Source organism: Carettochelys insculpta, chromosome 32 (genome assembly GCF_033958435.1).
Source record: "Carettochelys insculpta isolate YL-2023 chromosome 32, ASM3395843v1, whole genome shotgun sequence".
NCBI lineage: Eukaryota > Metazoa > Chordata > Testudines > Carettochelyidae > Carettochelys > Carettochelys insculpta.
Window position 1 is genome coordinate 10499888 of NC_134168.1, and position 20447 is coordinate 10520334.

A 20447-nucleotide genomic window follows, 5' to 3' on the forward strand; every position below is an offset into this window, starting at 1 on the left:
CCTCAGTGAATGTGGCGCTGTGTAAGTTGTGTCACTTCCAGTGGGAAAGTGCATTTCCTGCTCTGCGTCTCTGCTGTCTCGCTGGTCTGAAAGGCGTGGTGAGAAGGAATGGTGCGGTAGGTTTAGCCCATGGTTGTGGATCAGCCTGGCGCAGCCCAGGGGTGAGGGTAATGGCTGTGTGTTTGAGGTACTCTTGTATGGGCATCCCCGGCCCTTGAGGGGCTCCCCATGGGCTGTGTAAGATATGTCAGTGGGGGTGGAAGCGGGTGGCTGAAGGCTGGGGGCGAGGGAGTGTTGGGGCTTGGGACGGTGGAGGGGTAGGGGTGGGTGGTGGAGGAGGTGGAGCAGAAGATGGAAGGACTGGGGGACCAGGGCAGGGGGCACAGGGTGCTGCAGTGAAGACGGGCCTGTGGGGGAGGCCTTATTGCATGTGGTGGTTGAGGGCAGGGTTTGGGGGTACAGAAGTCAGGGAGTTGGGGGGACCAGGGCAGGGGGTGGGAAGTGCTGGGTGGTTGTACACCAGGGAGATGATTATCGACAGGGAAGGGCTGTGAGAGCAGGTAGGGGTCAGGGCAGAGGGTTTGGGGGGTGGGAGGGTCGGGGGTGAGGGCAGGAGCTGAAGGTGCAGATGTCACAACAGGGTTTGGTGTTGGGGGTCTCAGGGCAAAGGTGGAGGGGGATGGAGTGAGGGGAGGGGGCACAGGACAGAGGGTTTGCGGGGGGCGTTAAGGCAGGTGCTTGGGTGAGGGGGTCATGCTGGGGTGTGATGGAGTGTGTGCAGGGTCTGGGAGGGTTGGGGCAGCTCAGGGCAGGGGGTGGAGGGTGCCAGAGGGAGGGTGCGGTGTGGGGGTCGGTGCGGAGTCTGGGGGTGAAAGTGTCACCACAGCCGAGTTCCCGAATGCGATTTCTCAAACGAGGGCACATTCTCCTCTCACATGTGTATTAGTGATACGAATAATCACACCAGTGCCCGGATTCCCCTGCAGTGACACCTCACACCAGCAAATGGACACTGCGGAGCCTAAACACGCTGGAAACCGATTTCCGATGGAGAAGCCTCCTGGAATCTGAAAGCAGTGGGGGACTTTGGCCTTTGTGCTCTGCACAGCGTTATTCTTCCTTCAGTGTTAGTGAACGACCCAAATCATTCCTGCCTCCCTCACAGCCAGTTCTGCAATACATTGGTTTGTGTCAACATAAGAGACGAGACCCAGGGCCAGCTCCTTACGTGGTGTAAATCAAAACAATGCCATGGGTGTAAAAGGAGCTGTTCTGAGGACAAGAAGTAATTGGCTTAAAGTGCAGCAAGGGAGGTTTAGGCTGGACATTAGGAAAAACTTCTCCACTGTCCAGATGGTTAAACGTTGGAATAAATTACCTAGAGGGACTGTAGAATCTCCACCTCTGGAGATGTTTCAGAGCAGGTTAGACAGACATGTACCAGGGGTGCTCTGTACAGTGCAGGGGACGAGACACAAGGACCTCTCAAGGCCCCTTCCAATTCTGGAGTTCTATGAGTGCACGAGTTACACCAGTTGTGGGGTTTGTTCTGTGATGTTAACAAGGAAATTTGCAAGAAAGATCCTATGACGCAGGAAACATTTCCTACAGATGTTTTACTCCAGGCTCATTTGCAGACAAGAAACTTCATAATCGCACGTGTGACCATGAAGTGACAGAAGCTTCCTCACTATGGGGCTCTCACAGGAATGCAGCAAAAAATAAGTGATCTCGTCAGCGGTAACCAGAGTGACAGAAGAGACACACTGAGGGGGAACGCCCAGTACTGGAGACTGTGTTCTTCTGACTCTCAATGACACATGCTCTCCAAGACAACAAAGAGAGAACATGAAATCACAGGACCAAAGGAAAGGAAGGGGCTGAGCTACGCCCAGTGAACATCACAGAACCTTTTCAAACAGCTGTGAATGATATTTTCTAAACATACAGAAGCGGTGAGAATTCTTGTGTCTCTCTTAAGTGCTCCTTTGGGGAACCTACACTGACAATACGAAGGACTTTCTTGCGCATTAAATGCAGAGCTGGCCGGGAAATGGAATTTCCATCCCGTGGGAAATGCCAGTGTGTGTTTTCACCCTGAATCAATATGAAAAGTTGAAGGAGCAAAAACCCAAATTACAGTTCAGAAGAGCCCGTAGGAACTCAAATGCCCAACACAAAACGGCCATCAGCATCAATATTTACTCAAGGAAAACATCCATACAAATGAATTTCTTTTTCCAGAATGGATTTTGGTTTACGTCTATTTCCTGGTTGACATCTGGACAGGCTCTAAAGAAATGGAATTACTTCATTATTTGGGATTATTTAGTTTGCAGAAGAGAAGAGTGAGGTGGGGATTTGATAGCAGCCTTCAACTTTCTGAAGGGGGGCTCTAAAGAGGATGGAGAGTGGCTGTTCTCAGAAGTGATGGACAGCATAACAAGGAGCAAGGGTCTCAAGTTACAGCGGGGGAAGTCTCGGTTGGATATTAGGAAAAACTATTTCACAGAGGGGTGGTGAAACACTGGAATGAGTTACCTAGAGAGGTGGTGGAACTTCCATCCCTACAAGTTGTTAAGTCCCAGCTTGACACAGTCCTGGCTGGGATGATTTAGTTGGGGGTGATCCTGCTTTCAGCAGGGGGCTGGATTCAGTGACTTCCTGAGGTCTCTTCCAGCCCCAGCATTCTACGATTTACTCACCACTGAGAGGAAGGTCCAGGGAGATTCTTGTCATTGAAAGCTCAGTGATTATCTCAGTGCTCTTCACGTCACCCAGACAGTCCCTTTAGGAATAGAAGACTTTGCGATAAATTAGCAAAGCCCCATTGTGTAACGATAGGGCTCAGATAAATTCAGCAATGAGAGACCACCTCTAAATGAGTGGGCTTCACCTGTGGAGCATGTGCTGAGGTCGTATTCAGGAGTGGATATTCTCATGAGAAGAGATCAGATGGAGCCCACCCAACCGACTCTGCTCAAATTGATAACCAGCACACACCTTATGAAACAAAACAAAAAAGCAGCACAGTAGCACTTTAAAGACTAACAAAATAATTTATTCGTGCCCCTGGACTGCTTTTTTGTGTTGATGGGATATAGACTAACACAGCCGTCTCTCTCCTACTGTTCAGCTTAGGAAACAACAGTTACACTCACATTCAGTGGGTAATAACGGTGATGAGGAGAAGGATGTAGTCTGGGGATCAGAGTGGAGAAAAGACGAGAGCTGTGATAAGAAAAAACACCAACCTCACCACCACAAAAAGAATCAGGTGTTGGGGGGAGGAGGAGGTGTGGGGCTCATCTGTCACTCTGCTGGGCACTATGGAATGAGGGGAGCAGAACTTCACGTAGTGCCAATGACCCCCACGCCCTGAAATCCAGCGCTTGGACCCACCCCAGAGAGATAAATTAGCTAAATTCTGAATGCAAGACAGACAGACAGACAGACAGACAGACACGAAGGTTCTCCACAGACATAAGGAAAATTCAGATGAAGGAAGCAGTGAGGTGATTTGGCTCCCGTTGCAGAGTGGGGCACAACACTGAGGGTTGAAGTGGGAGGATGACGGGGGGCTGAAGGCTCCTTTTCCCTACCTTGTTCAGGATGGGCAGTTCCATCCCCCAGCTGCTGCTGGTGCTGGTCGTGCTGAAGGAAACAGGTGTGTTTATTACATTCACTGGCTTCTGGGACCAAGTCCCTCAGGCAAAATTTCTTGCCGTATTCCCCAGAGGAAAACAACACTGCCTCAGGCTGCAACAAACAAAAGTCACTGAGAGAATCGGTTTGTAGGAAGTTGTATCATCGTCATCCTCATCTTCACCTGTATTTTCTAAATTAAAATCATTCTGAGATTTGCTCTCCTGGTAAATTATTTGACCTGTTTTGCCTACAAGGAGGACTGATTTGTCCCAGGAAGACACCCCAAAGTTGGGGCAGGGACAACCCCCAGGGCTCATGGTTGCAGGTTTCTGATGCTCAGACTCTTGTCTCAGAGCCATGATGAGAGCCCAGGAGCTCTGACTCCCACGTGCTCTAACCATTACACCGCACTCCTCCACCAGAGATGAGAACAGAACCCAAGAGCCCTCATTCCCAGACCCACTGCCCAGACCACAGGGCCACCCCTGCTAGGGCCCTGGCCTTGGACGGGGTAGAGCAATGAAGGCCCACATGCCCCCTGCCACCACACACTGGAGAGGGAGGGAACCGGTGGCTTTAAGCCCCACTGTGCGCCCCTGAGTCTGGGGAGAGTGACTGAGGCAGAGATTGTCCACGTGACCTAGGTGGTTTGGGCACCTGTTATTAACAGGAAATGGAAGTGGGTGCTCAAATCCCCTGGGCAGCTCTGAGCTGGCACCTGAGATGTGTGTGGAGCTGCTGCCGCTCTCGGGGCCGGGCGGGGATCTGGACTCAGATTCTCCTGATTCCTGCGGCTCCATCCCGCGAGCTGGGCGGAAGGACTCAGATGGGGCAGCGAGTGGTCCGGTGGCACCTGAGAGACTGACAGCGACGAACTCAGTGGGCAGAACCCGTTTCCCAGCTGAGATGAGCCCCACAGGGGGTTTTGCTCCAAAAGCTGCTCACGTGTGTGTGCACAGGGATGATTTCCTCGGGACGGGGGCAGCGCTCACGCCCCAAACCAACCCCCACCCCTCACCGGAACTCACGCCCCAAACCAACCCCCACCCCTCCACCCCCCCCACCAGAACTCACGCCCCAAACCGCCCCCAACCCCCACCGGAACTCATGCCCCAAAGCAACCCCCACCCCTCTACCCCCCCCACCAGAACTCACGCCCCAAACCACCCCCACCCCCCACCGGAACTCACGCCCCAAATCGCCTGCCCTCCCGCACTGGAACTCACACCCCAAACCGCCTCCCCTCCCCCACTGGAACTCACACCCCAAGCCGCCTCCCCTCCCCCACCAGAACTCACGCCCCAAATCGCCTGCCCTCCCGCACTGGAACTCACACCCCAAACCGCCTCCCCTCCCCCACTGGAACTCACACCCCAAGCCGCCTCCCCTCCCCCACCAGAACTCACGCCCCAAACAGCCTCCCCTCCCCCACCAGAACTCACACCCCAAACTGGCCCCCCACCCCCCACCGGAATTCATGCCCCAAACCGCCCCCCTCCACTCCGACGTGGTTTGACCCCCCTCCCCTGTAACTCCCGGAGCTGCCAGTTCAGCAGGGTGGGAAGTGTCATGCCAGGCTCTGGGCTGGGGCCGGCCACATGGGGCAGGGGAGGGGCCATGGGTGGGGCTCCGCTCAGCCCCGCCCCCCACTGGGCCCCACCCCCACGGCTGTGCTGGGAGCACAGCGGGGTGTCTGTGTGTGGGGGAGCGTGGGTGGGGTTGTATAGGTATGTATGTGTGTTTATCTCTGTCTCTGTGTGTGTGTGTGTGTGTGTGTGTGTGTGTGTGTACATGTATTTATCTCCGTATGTCTGCATGTGCCGAAGTGGCTCATTCGAATCCCCCTGCCGAAATGCAGGGGCGAGTGCAGCCACGGCCAAAGAGAATCATTTTGGGGAAGTTCTCTGGCCAGTGCTCTGTACGGGATCCAGCCCCACCATGGAAATTGTCCTTTCTGGCCTTGGGAGCTGCGAACGCTCCTGTAACACACCCCAGAGAGACGTGTTATCTCCCCGCAAAGTGTCCTCGCCCGCAGCTCAGCTTGCTGGGGTGGGTTCAGGCACCGCCAGCTGAGATTCTCCAGACGGGATCACCTCACAACCCCGTCTTGTCCTCAGACTGTAGGAATCCAGGCAAAGATCACGCAGGAGAGAGCAACCCACTGTCCTTGCCCTCTGGCAATGCACTGTTTCACCAACCATTCACTTGGAGTGGGATTTCCAAGTGTGACGCCGAATGACGTCTCAATGCCCTTTCAGCCTCTCATTCCACAGGGTTTGTTGGAAAATCTCAGTTGGAAAGAACCACGAATGTCTCTCCAAAGAAGACGACAGATATTAATGAATACGCTGGAGTGTTTAACTAGCACAGCGTTTGGTGGTGCTCATTAGCTGACGAGTCACTCTATGCACAGAAATTCCCCCAGCTTCTCTACATATGTTCATTCCTACTCAGAAGAAACTTATTGGCTACGTCTATACATGTATGCTACATCGAAATACCTTATTTCGATGTAGCGCCATCGATATAAACTATTTTGATGAATAGAGTCTGCACGTCCTCTAGGGCGGGTGCCGTCGACGTTCAACGTCAACGTTGGGCAGCACCACATCAAAGTAGGTGCTGCAGGGGAGCATCTACATGCCAAGGTAGCACACATCGAAATAAGGGTGCCAGGCACAGCTGCAGACAGGGTCACAGGGCAGACTAGCACTTCCCGGACAACAGGAAGCCGCTCCCTTAAAGGGCCCCTCCCAGACACACTTGCACTAAACAACACAAGATCCACAGAGCCAACAACTGGTTGCAGACCCTGTGCATGCAGCATGGATCCCCAGCTGCAGCAGCAGCAGCCAGAAGCCCTGGGCTAAGGGCTGCTGCACACGGTGACCATAGAGCCCCGCAGGGGCTGGAGAGAGCGTCTCGCAATCCCTCAGCTGATGGCCGCCATGGCGGACGCCGCTCTTTCGATATTGCGGGGTGTGGATTGGCTACAAGTGCCCTACTTTGAGGTTCGGCTTCGAAGTAGGGTGCTATTCCCATCTCCTCATGAGGATAGCGACTTCGACGTCTCGCCACCTTATGTCGATGTCAACTTCGAAATAGCGCTCACCACGTGTAGACGTGGTGGGCGCTATTTCGAAGTTGATGCGGCTACTTCGAAGTAGCTGGCACGTGTAGACGCGGGTATTGGGTATTAAACAAAGGAACGATGAGGAACAGGTCGGACTCCACTGGAACTCGAGAATTCTCCACCCGTTGACCTCACACAGGTCTTAGGCCTGGAGCCGTGGTCAGGGCATTTCTCACTGTGCAGTGGGAAAGGTGCCAAAGCCACCAAATTGCCATTCATCCTTTATCAGCGCCGAGACAGCAGCAAAAGCCCCTGGATCCATCTCAGTAAAGCCTAGGGGAACGTTCCCAGCCCTTGAGCAAACCCGTCTGCAGTAACTGGGCAATCTGGGATTTCCACACACACCAAACTATTTCAGTGGACTCTAAACTTTGCCATCCCTCATGTATCCCATGGGGGTGGATGGGTTTAATGAGGCCCTCTGGGAATTAATTAACAGCAACATTAATTGTGTCATGTCCCCTGAAAACAGGGCAAGTTGCAGTGAGTTTTCAGTGAGACACGACACAATTAACGTTGCTGTTAATTAATTCCCAGAGGGCCTCATTAAAACCATCCACCCCCATGGGACACATGGGACAAACTCCCTGGTGTAACTCCCCTGTTTGCAGGGCGGTGACACCAGGACTGGGCCTGAACCAACATGTTCCAAAACATCTGGTGTGTGACTCTCCGTTGCTTTTCTGTAGTTCCATGTGGATGTGCTCAGGTACCTCTGGTCGTTCCAGGGACAGGGATGTGCACTGAATCATGTGGGAAAGGATTTTTGTGGAGCAACCCACTCACCTCACCTAACGTCCTGCTACAACGCCCTGGTTGCACAGGAGAACAAAGGAGGCCGAAGCCGCTAAAGTTTCTCCCCTTCACTCATTAAACCTCCTCCACTGACTTCCCTTCCTCTGAAATAAAGAAAAGCCAAACCACCTCGCCCCTTGTCTAACTCCCCCTCCTTCTCTTCCCTGCTGTGTTGAGTGCTGGACGAGGCCGCACCCCTAGAATCTCAGCAGCCGGAGGGAAGCAAAGGCCTTTTCTCCCTGCTCCTCTCCCCCCAGGGTGGGTCCAGATTTCTGGGGGCTCCAGGTGGCTGTGCACGTCCTACCCGAACACGACACCCTAAAGCTCCTGCTCTCCGTCTCCCACACAGTCTGGGCTCCCCGGTCGATCTCATCACCTACAGCCTGAGAATCCAGGATGAGCGCTGCCCCCCGAGCGCCCCCACCCACCCGCTCTGCCCCGAGGCCGGGCTGCCCGCGCTGCACAGACGCAGGGGTACAGCTGAGGTCTCTGGCAGCAGCTTCCTTTGGGCCAAGAGCTGATTTGTGATTCGTACATTTAACTCAAGGGACGAAACATTTTCTGCACAGACCCATCACACTTGTGCAGGGCTCACAGGCTTGGCAGATCCCCTCCCATTTCTCGTCTGGCCCCTGCTGGTTAGACCCTTGGGGGGGTGGGGGGGTTGATCACCCAGCATCCTTATCCCCCACCTGAAGAGTGGAAGGGAGATCACTGGCCTGTGGGACGCTTCTTCTCCCCCATGAGCCTGGCCCCCTTTGGTACTGCTAAGGAAAGATTTAACTCTCTCTCTCTCACTCTCCGCCAGTGTGGTGCAGGGTTCGACTCCAGGATCCCACAGATTGTCAAGTTCATGGTCCAATCCACAAGTATCCTTTATTGAGGTACAGAATTACAGCTCCAGCTGGGTGCCTCCGGAAATCACTGGCAATTATACCCTTTACAGTTTGTACCTCCGCCCATACCCCTGTCCAAAGTCCAATCCCCTCATTTGAGGAGGGGTCGTTACTCTTCCCCATTGGATGGTTCCCTTGCTAAGAGGACAGTCTGTTGCTGGGTGTTTGATCTTCTTTAGGAGGCCGTTATCTCGACTCCCCACATTCTCCTTTTATCTCCATTTCGCAAACTTCCAATTCGCACGACATCGGGCAGTTTTCACCGGTTCTGCAGCTGCTGTTTTCAGCATTTCTCTCAGCTCAGCGTGACCTGGGCCGAAGGCTTCAATGACTTTTGCTGCTAGTGCTAAGCTAAGAAAACAAACTCTTTAAACATGCACATAAAATGACATGTAAATGATTTTCCCTTAACACACACACACACACACACACACACACACACAAACACACACACACACACACAGAGTGCGGGGGGTCTGCCCTGAGGCGGGGCGGGGCCTGCAGTGCATGTGCGTACCCACACACACACACACACAGAGCACAGGGGGACTGCTCTGGGGTGGGGCGGGGCCTGCAGTGCGTGTGCGCGCACACACACAAACACACACACACACACACGCAGAGCGCGGGGGGTCTGGCTTGGGGCGGGGCGGGGCAGGGCTTGCAGTGCACGTGCACGCTCACACACACACACACAGAGTGTGTGGGGGGTCTGCCCTGGGGCGGGGTGTGCAGTGTGCACACACACACACACAGACACACAGTGTGGGGGGGTCTGCCCTGGGGCGGGGCCTGCAGTGTGCGCACACACACACACACACACACACACACAGCACAGGGGGGGTCTCCCCTGGGGCGGGGAGGGGCCTGCAGAGCACGCGCGCGCACACACACACACACATACACACACACACAGTGCGGGGTGGGTCTGCCCTGGGGCGGGGCATGCAGTACGCGCGCACACACACACACGCACACAGCCTCTCAGTGACTTTTGTTTGTTGCAGCCTGAGGCAGTGTTGTTTTCCTCTGGGGAATATGGCAAGAAATTTGGCTTGAGGGACTTGGATTTGCAATTCCCGCCCAGGCCTCCCTCCCTCCCGCGCTGCTGCTGGCGGTGGGGTTGCCATCCAGGTTGGGCACCGGACCCAATCCCACTGCCCAGCCCCCGTCAGGCAGTGCCACCAGCAGGGTGCACAAGGAAGGGAGTCAATGGCTCGCCAGGCCACCCCGCCCTCTGCGCTGCTGCTGGGGTGGCGCTGCCTTTCCCGCCGCCCACATGGGCAGACAGAGCTGCCCCCAGCAGGGGCGCAGCAGGCGGGGCGGCAACGCCATCGAATGGCGCCCTGCGTTCTGCGCTGCTGCTGGTGGCCCTGCTGCCCTCCCAGCCAGGTCAGAGGCAGCCGCTCTGCAGCCTCCCAGCGTGGAATTCAGCACGGCCAGCAGTGAGGATGTGAAGGACCAGGTGACTGTGGGATAAATAGGTCGTGTTGACTAGTCAATTCCCCCCGACTTGCTGCCTGTGTCACATAAGGGCAGGAGAGGAGGGGAAGAGAAGGTACTTCGAAGTGGCAGCGCCACGTGGAGCCAGGGGCAGCCGGGGACTCCCCAGCTCACCGCGGGCTCCCTGCGGCATTTCCACAGAACCCAATTCCCCAGCGGATCCTGGGTTGGGGAGATGCTGCGTGGTGCCCGGGACCCACTGACCCTCGGCTCCATGAGGCGCTTCCGCTTCGAAATGCACCAGAGTCTCCGGATTTCCCGCTGGCCCCGCGCTGCACAGGGAGTTCCCATTTCAAATGCACAAGGGCCCCGCTGGGCTCACGTCCATGTCAAAGTGCAGAAGTGTCCACCAGCTCCTCGAGCAGTCGATGGAAATTCCACCCACCAGGAAACGAATCTCTGTGACGTCCTTAGTCTGCAGCAGCAGCGATGGCGGCGGCGGCACAGAAGGGAGGCAGGTTTCTCCTCCGTTGCCCTTGTCCCATGTGTAACCTCGCAGGGCCCTGGCCGCTGGGCCGGCTGTTCAGCCTCATTGTGCGTCCCAATGGCCAGAGCCGGTCCCTTGCCCCTTTTCTCAGGGCAGTGCTGCCCAATGGCTACAGTCCATAACCTGGCCCTGGCGCACAACGCTGGGCAGGTCCCTGTGCGGGACAGGAGACGGGGGCGGTTCCATCCCCCGCGGGGGGCAGCCCCTCCCTCTCCACGGGAGCCCGGTCCAGGCTGCAGGTGGTGCTGTGGCTCCCGGCCCGGCGTGAGCGGGAAAAGCTGCGACCGAGGCGCTGACTCCCGCCGGCGGCTCCCTCCCTCCCCAGCAGCCGGCGCCTGCCCTGGCCCAGCCCCTGCCGAGCCGCGGGCACCTGGCGCCAGGCTGAGCCGGGGGAGCTGGCGCGTCCCCGTGGCCGGGCTGCTCCTGTCCCAAGAGAGCAACGGCCTGTCGGACGCGGGGCCCCGGGAACCAGGGCTCAGGGGGAGCCAGGCCCTGAGATGGACTCAGCACCTCTCTAGTGCCCCCAGGGCCAGACCCCTCCCACCTATGGGCGCAGGAGCTGCTGCCCCCGCCCCCGTCCCGCCCCCCAGCTGTTCTGTTCCCTGCAGCGTGCGGCTGCCCCAGGGCCTGGCTGGGGCTGGGTTCCCAGGGGGCTGCAGCCCTGGCCCCACAGAAGAGCCGGCGCCTTGGTGCTGGGGAGGGGCTGGTCCCACATGGAGCGGGGGTGGGGGTGGGGGGCAGACAGACGCCCCCTCCCGCGGGCCGGTCCCAGGGGCTCTGGCGCGTTGCGACCGGGCTCCCATTTCCCGGGGGGGGACAGGCTGGGGGGCATTTCCGCAGGGCCCCGGCCTGGCGCCTGGCGGTGTCACTGCTCCAGGGGCCGGTGCCCAGCGGGTCCCTTACCTCTGGCGCAGCAGCAGTGGGGAGAGGGGTCCGGCACCTCCCTGGCCGGCCGCCCGGTGTCCTCGGCTGGGCCCTGAGGGACGGTCCCGGCTGGGCCCCCAGCTCCCTACGTGGGGACTGTGCTGAGCTGTGCTGGAAGGGAGGAGACGGGGCCCATCAGCGTCCTGCCCCCAGCCCCCAGCCCCCCCCAGGAGCCCCCTCCCCACGTCCCTCTGCTGAGCCACTGGGGAGAGGGGCCGGACGAGACCCCCAGCTCCTGGGGCAAAGGGCGCTGGGCAGGGGCCTACATGGGGACTCCCCCCAGCGGCTCCAGGGGGCGAGGAGGGACCCAGGGCCGGGCAGGAGCCTGGCTGGAGCCGGGGCTGGAACATGGGCCCTTAAAGTGCCAGGGGCTCCCTGAGCCAGGAGCAGATGAGCTGGGCCCACGTCTGGCTCAGGCCCGGCTCTGACTCTGCCCCAGGGTCACTCCCAGGTGCAGCCCTGCAGCTGCCGCCCTGCGGCCTGTGGGAGCCGCCTGCCCACGCCGGGGTCCGGGAGCCGGCTCAGAGGTCACTCGCGGGCAGTGCGGGTGGGGGGTGAGTTACAGCCGGGCTCCGCCGCTGCCCCAGGGAAACTGCCCCCCCACCCCCACGCTCCCCTCCCAGCTGTCCTGCTGCCCTCTGGGGCTCTGCCCGCAGGTCCCCCGCAGGGCCGGCCCGAGGCCAGACCAGGCCCTGCAGAGCCTGCAGGGGAAGGGGGGGATGGGGGGTCCCAGGTTTACATGATTTTTGCACAAAATGGCCGCGTGTCCAGTGCGGTTTTTTTGGCAAAAAAGCCTCTTTTGCAAAAAGTGTTTGAAGGGGATATGCAAATGAGCGTGTGACATATGCTAATGAGCACTTCATTTGCATTTCCTCTTCCCCAGGAGGGCAGCAGTGCAGACACAGCCCCAGAGAGACTCGGGGACTGCGCCAAGGCAGGAACTGCAGAGAAGCAGCTCGACCCCCCAGCCCCTGCTGGCCTGGGACTGGTCGGTCTGGGCTGTGAATCCCACAACAGGAGACCTGGAAGGGACCTCGAGAGAACGTCGAGTCCAGTCCCCTGCGCTCGCGCCAGGACCCAGCACCGGCTGGAGCCTCCCTGACAGGTGTGTGTCCAACCTGCCCTGAGACGTCTCCAGGGATGGAGATTCCACAGCCCCTGGGCGATTTATTCCAGTGTTCGACCACCCGGCCAGGTGGGGAGTTTTCCTCACGTCCGACCTCAACCTCCCTGGGGGCAGGTTCAGCCCATTGCTCCTTGTCCTGCCCTCAGAGGCCCAGGAGAGCAACGTTTTTCCCCCCTCCTCAAGACACTCCTGAAAACATGCAAAAGGCCGGCCCAGGTCACCGCCGGCTCCCAGCGCTCTGCCAGCCCCAGCTCCGTGGGAGGCCTCCCGCCCCCACCCACCCTGCTTGGCGGGGGGCCGGGAAAGGGGGCCGAGGCAGGAGGGGGCAGCCAGAGGGAGGGAAAGGGGCGAAGGGGAACCAGACCGAGCAGGCTCCAAACCTCTCGGAGGCTCCCACCTTCTCCCCGGGCCCAGCCCCACCGGCCGCAGGGAAGGAGAAAACGCCCACAAGGCTCCTCCTGCCCCGCCCGTCGGTCCCAGTTCTCCCTCCGGCCCCCGCAGAGACCCTGGGGAGGCGCCGGCTGCTGCCAAGCCGCGGGATCTCTGAGCTTGTCCCCGCCTCGCGCCTCTGTCCTGATTGGCTGTTGTCAGGGTCTCTCTGTGAGGTCATCCCTGTCCTCCAATAGGCTGAGGTCCTGCCACAGGCCTTTGTGATGTCACTGCCACACCCACCCTTCCCGCCCAAGGCTGGTGTCCTGGCCCTGGCCAGCCCCTCTGGAGGTTGGAGGGGTTCCCCTGGAGCCCCACTGAATGGCAGCTGGGTCTGGGGCAGAGTGGGCTGGGCAGTAACATCCCAGGGGCTGCTCCCTTGGCCCCACCCAACTCATCAGTCCTGAGCAGACAGGCCAGTGTAACCAAGGAGGTGTTAACCAGACACTGGTCTATGCCCTGGCGTGGACACAAGGGCGCTGCTATTAAGGCTCCTTCTCTTGCTAGAGTGTATTGTACGTCCTCAGCTGGAACCACGGCCTGCTCGAGGCTCTGTCACACAGTTAGGACTGACTCTGAGGTCATCTCTTCAGCAGCACACAACCTACTTTCCAGAGGAGAGAAGGTCCATTATCCCCATTCTACAGATGGAGAAACTGAGGCACAGACAGGGGCGGGGCCTTGCCTAAAGTCACCAAGCTGGAAACTGGTGGGCCCAGACCTGCTGAGTCTCAGTCCAGGGCTGGACGTCCTCCCCTTGATCAGGAACGGCCATATTACTGCCCCTCTCAGTGGGATTCCCACAATACACCCGCTGCTGGTGCTGTGCAGTGGGGTCGCTCTGTCTGCGGGCCTGGGGACTCACCTGCTTCCCGTTCCTATGGCAGGACCTGCTGTCAGGGCAGTTCAGTCCCCAGAGTGAAGGGAGCAGCCACAGTCCTGCTCTGTAAAACCAGAATGAAATTCAGATCAATGGTTTTGTTCCTTCTAAACACTTCCTGTCCCACACTGGGTTTGTTGTGGTTGCAAAGCAAGTTTTCCCTGGGGAAATTGAACGTTTTCTGCTCCAGCCAATTTCTCAGAATAAACACTTCCAAGGCTGGAACATTTTAACTTTCTCCACATGGAAGACAAAAGGAAAAATTGCTGTCAGCGAAGCAAATCACAATCCTCTACTCAATGGAGAAACAGAATAGAGAAGAGGATCAGAGGGGTAGCTGTGTTAGTCTGGATCTGTAGCATCAACGAAGGGTCCTGTGGCACCTTATAGACTAACAGAAAAGTTTAGAGCATGAGCTTTCGTGAGTTAACTCACTTCTTCAGAAGAAGAATCTGAAGAAGTGAGTTAACTCACGAAAGCTCATGCTCCAAACTTTTCTGTTAGTCTATAAGGTGCCACAGGACCCTTCGTTGCAGAATAGAGAAGAGTTATTTACTTCTTCCCGTGGCACAAGAACTAGCCGGTGACCAAATGACATCAGCACGAAGCAGATTTACAACAACCCAAAGAAGTGATTTTTCACGTGGCACAAAGTCAGCCTGCAGAAAGTTCCTAAAGTTACTAATGACGCCTCTTGTGGGCAAATCCCCAGAGCTCCAGAGCAACAACTTTCGTGATCGTTCCTAGTAAAGCTCCAGGGGATTTCAGCATCTCGTCACGCCCAGCACCAGGCTTAGTGAACACTTAATGGGGAGATTTATGAGGCTTTCACCTCTTTGGAACTGCGTTGTCTTCGTCTGCTGGCCAGGACGGCAATGATCAGCTCGGACGCCCCAGGACACCCTCGATGTTTGGGAGGCAGCCGGCTCTGAGGTCACAGCCACGGCCAGTCGCAGCAGGTACGGACTTTTCCTTCGCACAGTGTGCGGTGCGACGGTGGGGACTGGTTATTAGCATTAAGATGAGAGCTGCTCAGGGCTGCACTGCTCAGGAAAGAACAGCCTTAGCCGGGGAGGTAGCATCTGGCACTCACAGAGCGAGTGCTCCTCCAAAGGGATCTCCAGATGTTACCTGGAGTTCCCAGAGCACTCTCAGCAGATAGGGGAAGGACAAACCACAGCTGCTTTGCTCCCAGGATGGTCCGAGATCTTTGTGCCTCTGGCTGTCCCACACCAGGTCTGCAGGACTGAGCTAAGAGATGCCGGGGCAAGGTGGTGGTGTGAATGAAACCGAGAAAGAGCCAAGGGAGGTATCTGGGGCTGCAGATAAAACCAGAGTGAGATTGCCAGGGCGGCTGCTTGCTTGTAGAGAAGTTTACCCGTCTGTAGCTGTCTCGTAGCTTTACTGTGGAATTGCAAAGCCCCAGAATTTCAGTGGGAGCCGGACACCCAACGCCCTTTGTCTGCTGGGACCTGCCAGCCTCCAGTGTCCAAAAGCCACCTGTCCAACAAGGGCTGAGGAGCATCCCGTACTATCCCTGTGAGTGTCTCTCTCCTGCTCATAGGCTGGCGCCTGGATGGAGCTTTAGGGGTCTCCTCCAGCAGCTGACCCAACAGCTGTGGGTGCTCAGCTCAGCCCAGAGGTGCTCAGGCTTTTACATCCAGCTGTCTGGAGCTGATTCCTTGGGCGTGTCTTCAGCCTCCACTCCTGAGCAGCTGCAGTGAGTTCGGCAGCCTCTGAGGTTGACAGGAAAGTGGTGAGCAATGTCCTGTCCGCTTTCACTGCCTTTGTGCCAAGGAGATCCACCTCCTCGCCCTTGTACCTGAGTGCTCCACGGTCGTCAGGGGACTGGCCCTCAGAGCCTTCCTACCAAGGCAGGGAGCTGCAGCATCGCCCTGTTTCACAAAGGGAAAGTGAGTCGCAGTCCCTGGTTTTTAAAGGGCCCTGGAGAGGTCAGGAGTGAGAGGATCAAGGGGAATTGGTCACCCACCTCCATTATTCTCCTTGGGAGAGCTCAGACCAGGAGAGGGTGTGAATTGTTTATGGGCACAAAAGGCTCCAGCTACCCTACAGTTGTGTAGACAAAACTGGGGTTTTGATGGGTGTCGTTGACAAACCCTGTGAAGCGTCTACGTACAAAATGTGTTAAAAAGCCTTGTAGATGCTCCGGGGTCGGGGGAGGGGGGCGGTTTGTTGACAGATCGGATTGAAAGATCGAGCTGCTTTTATGTGCAGACACAATCTGCGGGTAGAAGTTTTGTCAGGACACCTCTTCCAGCAGTAACTGCTGTCAACAGAGGATTCTAGTGTCAACGCAGCCAAGTTGTGTCTGGTGGGACAAAAACTGTATCTTGGTCTCTGCAGCCCAAGGTCAGTGGCTTTCCCACAAAACCGTTCTCCTGAGTTTCTCACAGCAACTTCACCCTCTTCTCTGGAGTTGACATTTTTCTACAGAAACAATTGACTGTGCAAGTACGAAATTCTGTCAACAAATTGTGGATGACAAGATCTGTCTTTAGTCATTTTTTTAAAAAGCGATCTGAAATGTTAAGAGCAAAATATTTCTGTCATGGAATCCTGGGTCAAAATTTGCAATCTTTACATTTTCAAGTAGTCAAAAAGTGAAATAAAATTAATCTTAAAAATTAAAATTATTTTCTCAACTTCTCATTCATTTTTCTCCCCTTTCTTTCCTCACCCCTCTTATTTTTCCAATGAGCAAACTTAAAACCGGGAGAAAATGCCTGGGAGTGTCTGGAGAGTATCCAAAAAAATAAAAATAAAAAACCCCTTGAATTCCGGTCTTTTTTCCAAAGACTGAATCAAAAGCAATATGTCATTAATAATGGGAAGATTTTGCTAAAAGATTTTTCTCAAGAGTTTCAAAATTTTCATGGAGATTCAGTGTCTACATCCTCTGGGTTTTTTAAATATTTTCTCCATCTTAAAAAGGTTTCCAGCGTGTTTCGGCTCCCCAGTGTCCGTTTGCTGGCGTGAGGTATCACTGCAGGGGAATCCGGGCCCTGGTGTGATTATTCGTATCATTAACATACGAGTGAGAGGAGAATGTGCCCTCGTTTGAGAAATCGTATTTGGGAAATTGTCTGCGGTGACACTTTCACCCCCAGACTCTGCAATGACCCCCACACTGCACCCTCCGTCTGGCACCCTCCACCCCCTGCCCTGAGCTGCCCCAACCCTCCCGGACCCTGCACATACTCCATCACACCCCGGTAAAGACTCCTCCAACCCAAACACCTGCCCTAACGCCCCGCAAACCCTCTGTCCTGAGCCCCCTCACCTCACTCCGTCATCCTCCCCCTTTGCCCTGAGATCCCCCACAGCAAACTCTGCTGTGACATCTGCACCTCCAGCTCCTGCCCTCACCCCCGACCCTCCCACCCCCCAAACCCTCTGCCCTGACCCATTCCTGCCCTCATAGGCCCTTCCCTGTCGGTAATCATCTCCCTGGTGTACAACTACCCAACACCTCCCACCCCCTGCCCTGTGTCCCCCCAACCCTCTGACTTCTGCACCCCCATCCCCTTCCCGTAACCACCACATGCAATAAGGCCTCCCCCACAGCCCCCTGTCCTCACTGCAGCACCCTCTGCCCCCTGCCCTGGTCCCCCAATCCTTCCATCTTCTGCTCCACCTACTCCACCACCCACTCCTACCCCTCCACCGTCCCAAGCCCCAAGACTCCCTCGTCCCCCAGCCTTCAGGAACCCGCCTCCACCCCACTGACATATCTTACACAGCCCATGGGGAGCCCCGCAAGAGCTGGGGGTGCCCATACAAGTGTACTTAGAAGACATAGCTGTTACTATCACCCCTGGGCTGCGCCAGGCTGATCCACAACAACGGGATCAACCTACCGCACCGTTCCTTCTCACCACGCCTTTCAGACCAGCGAGACAGCAGAGACGCAGAGCAGTAAATGCACTTTCCCACTGGAAGTGACACAACTTACACAGCGCCACATTCACTGAGGGAATTAGACCCCCGTCAGGTCCAGCTCCATCCCATTTACACAGAACGGCCCAATCGAGAGCTGTTGGAAATGCAACAGACACAACATGGACTGGAAACCCAGAGACAGAGACAAGCGGCTCTTCCATCAGATGAAAATGAAGAACTCTGGGAAACTCACCTTCATATGGACAGGAGAAGACAGTGAAAATCTTAACCCAGTGACAGTGAGTAGCCCAGAGAAACCTGACTTCAAGGAGACAGAACCAGACAGTCAACCCCTTGAGTGCACAAACTAAATGTCCCTGACTCTACTGAAAGCCCTGAGCAAGGCCGGTTCAGTTGCTGTTATTTACAGAGAAATTTCCGCAGGTGTTAGTCAGAAGGGTCCCAACAGGAAGGAAACCGGGACAAATGTTTTAATTTGCAGTCACATTTCTGATGTGCCTCAGCCCCGGTCTCTTTGTCCCCCTGCAGATGACCTCTTCCGAGGGTGACCCTGGAGGGAACCAGACCATCGTCGATGTGTTCATCCTGGTGGGGTTCTCGTACCTTAACGAGCTGCAACTCCTTCTGTTTGTGGTGCTTCTGGTCATCTACCTGCTCACCCTGATGGGGAACCTACTCATTATCCTGCTGATAAAGCTGAGCCCCTCCCTCCACACCCCCATGTATTTCTTCCTGGTGAACCTGTCTGCATCGGAAATCTGCTTCACCAGCAGTGTGGTCCCTCAGCTGCTGGCTCACCTCCTGGTGGAGGAAAAGACCATCTCCATTGCAGCTTGTGCAGTGGGGATGTACATCAATGCCATCATGGGCCTCACGGAATGCTGGCTCCTCGCAGCCATGGCCTACGACCGCTACGTGGCCATATGTCACCCCCTGCACTACACGACCATCATGAGCGGCCGGGCGTGTGCTCTGCTCGCGGGGGCTTCATCGGCTGCTGGCATCTCGGTGGGAGTTCCTCTGAATATGTGGCTTTTCAGCCTGCCCTTCTGTGGCTCAAACCGCATCCAGCACTTCTTCTGTGATGCTCCACCATTGTTGAAAATGGCATGTGCCGACACATCAATGATTAAGGCTGTAGTCCGTATGGTGGCAGTTCTGTTCACCCTGGGCCCTTTCCTGTTGATACTCCTGTCCTACATCCGCATTATCTCCACCATCCTCAAGCTGTCATCGGCGGAGGGAAGGCGTAAAGCCTTCTCCACCTGCTCCTCCCACCTCACGGTGGTGACTGTGTTCTATGGAACGGCCCTCATCACCTACCTGGTACCCAACACTGGCTCCACTACACAGAGTGACCTATTGATTTCCCTATTGAACATAATTGTCTCACCAGTGTTGAACCCCATAATTTACACTCTGAGGAACAAAGAGGTGAAAGGAGCCTTGAGAAAAACTGTGCAGAAGAGCAGCTTTTCTCACCACTGGAGAAACTAGAGACTGAGAAGTTGAGTGAGTCAAAATTGGGCGGTGGGGATCCTGTTGAAGGGAAATGAATAAATATTTTACTGAATTTCTCCCAACGGCTCTCAATATTTTTTCGTTTCCTCTCAGGAAAATGGAAGAGAAACTTTTGTTGACAAATTACCCCAAAATTTTAAATTTCTATTTTTTTTTGCATCTGAGAGGTAGCCATCTTAGTCGGTACCTTCAAAACCAAGACGTCCTGTGGCACCTTTTTGACTATCTTCTCTTTATATATGTTTTATACATTTGAAAGGCAGAATGATTTCCCCGCATTTATAATTCATTGGGGGAAAAAACCCCAAAGGAACAGATTTAGTCAAAGTATCTTCCTGATTTTTGACCTTCAAAATTGGAAATGTGAAAGGAAAACAAAGCTTCCCAGGAGAGGCGTTTCATTCCAGGTCCACCTCCGCCGTCCGTGTCCTTCCCAGGTCAGACTGTGCAAAGCTCTTTTCCTTACTACCCCTTTCTTCTGACAATGCCATGTGGGATGCTGACATGGAGAGGTGTGAGGGAGTCCTGAAACTGAGTTTGTGTGAGGCAGAAGGAGGCGAAAAGATGTTGGTTGTACCGTCAGGCCAACCAGCAATACATGAGGAGCAAGAGAAAGGCCAAGCGCAGGGTAGGCCTGTTGCTCAGTGAGGAGCGAGGAACAGCATTGGGAACACTGGAAATGACAAAGCTGGTTCAGGACCTCTTTGTTCTGGGCTTCACCAAGACGTCTGATGGAGAAATGCCGGACGTGGTGAGTCCTAGCGGGGAGGGGGTGAGATTAGAAGATAAAATGGAAAAGGAACACGTGAAAAATTACTTCGGGAAGTTAGATGTCTGTGAGTCACGAGGACCTGTTGAAATCCCTCTTAGAATAGTCGCGGAGCTGATAGAGGAAGTATCGGAGCCTTTAGCTGTCATCTTTGGAAAGTCAGGAGAGATTCCAGAAGACTGGAAAAGGGGAAATAAAGTGCCCATCTCTACAAAGGGAAATAAGAACAACCCAGGAAATTACAGACCAGTCAGTTTAACTTCTGTGCCAGGAAAGATAATGGAGCAAGTCATTAAGGAATCGATCTGCAAACATCTTAAAGAAGAAAAGGAGCTGGGTAACAGCCAGCATGGATGTGTAAAGTACAAATCATGTCCAACCAATCGGATAGCTTTCTGCCATAAGATAACAAGGC

The 20447-nt window shown here is 55.6% G+C and overlaps 1 protein-coding gene across 1 annotated transcript; it reads left to right on the forward strand.

The window, feature by feature from the left end:
- Positions 1-6859: 6859 nt before the first annotated feature.
- LOC142004935 (olfactory receptor 10A4-like) lies at positions 6860-19239 on the forward strand. Its single transcript, XM_074982613.1, has 5 exons — positions 6860-6870; positions 7926-8050; positions 8395-8445; positions 9861-9937; positions 18271-19239. The coding sequence occupies exons 1-5, from the start codon at positions 6860-6862 to the stop codon at positions 19237-19239; spliced, it is 1233 nt and encodes a 410-aa protein (XP_074838714.1).
- The last annotated feature ends 1208 nt before the right edge of the window (positions 19240-20447 follow it).

What these genes read in the sequence shown, in the direction of transcription:
- LOC142004935 (XM_074982613.1), top strand. An exon ending in CGCGCTGCACAGACGCAGGG is followed by an intron (nt 8,051 to 8,394) that starts GTACAGCTGAGG and finishes AGTGTGGTGCAG; the next exon opens with GGTTCGACTCCAGGATCCCA. An exon ending in GTGAGGATGTGAAGGACCAG is followed by an intron (nt 9,938 to 18,270) that starts GTGACTGTGGGA and finishes GTCCCCCTGCAG; the next exon opens with ATGACCTCTTCCGAGGGTGA.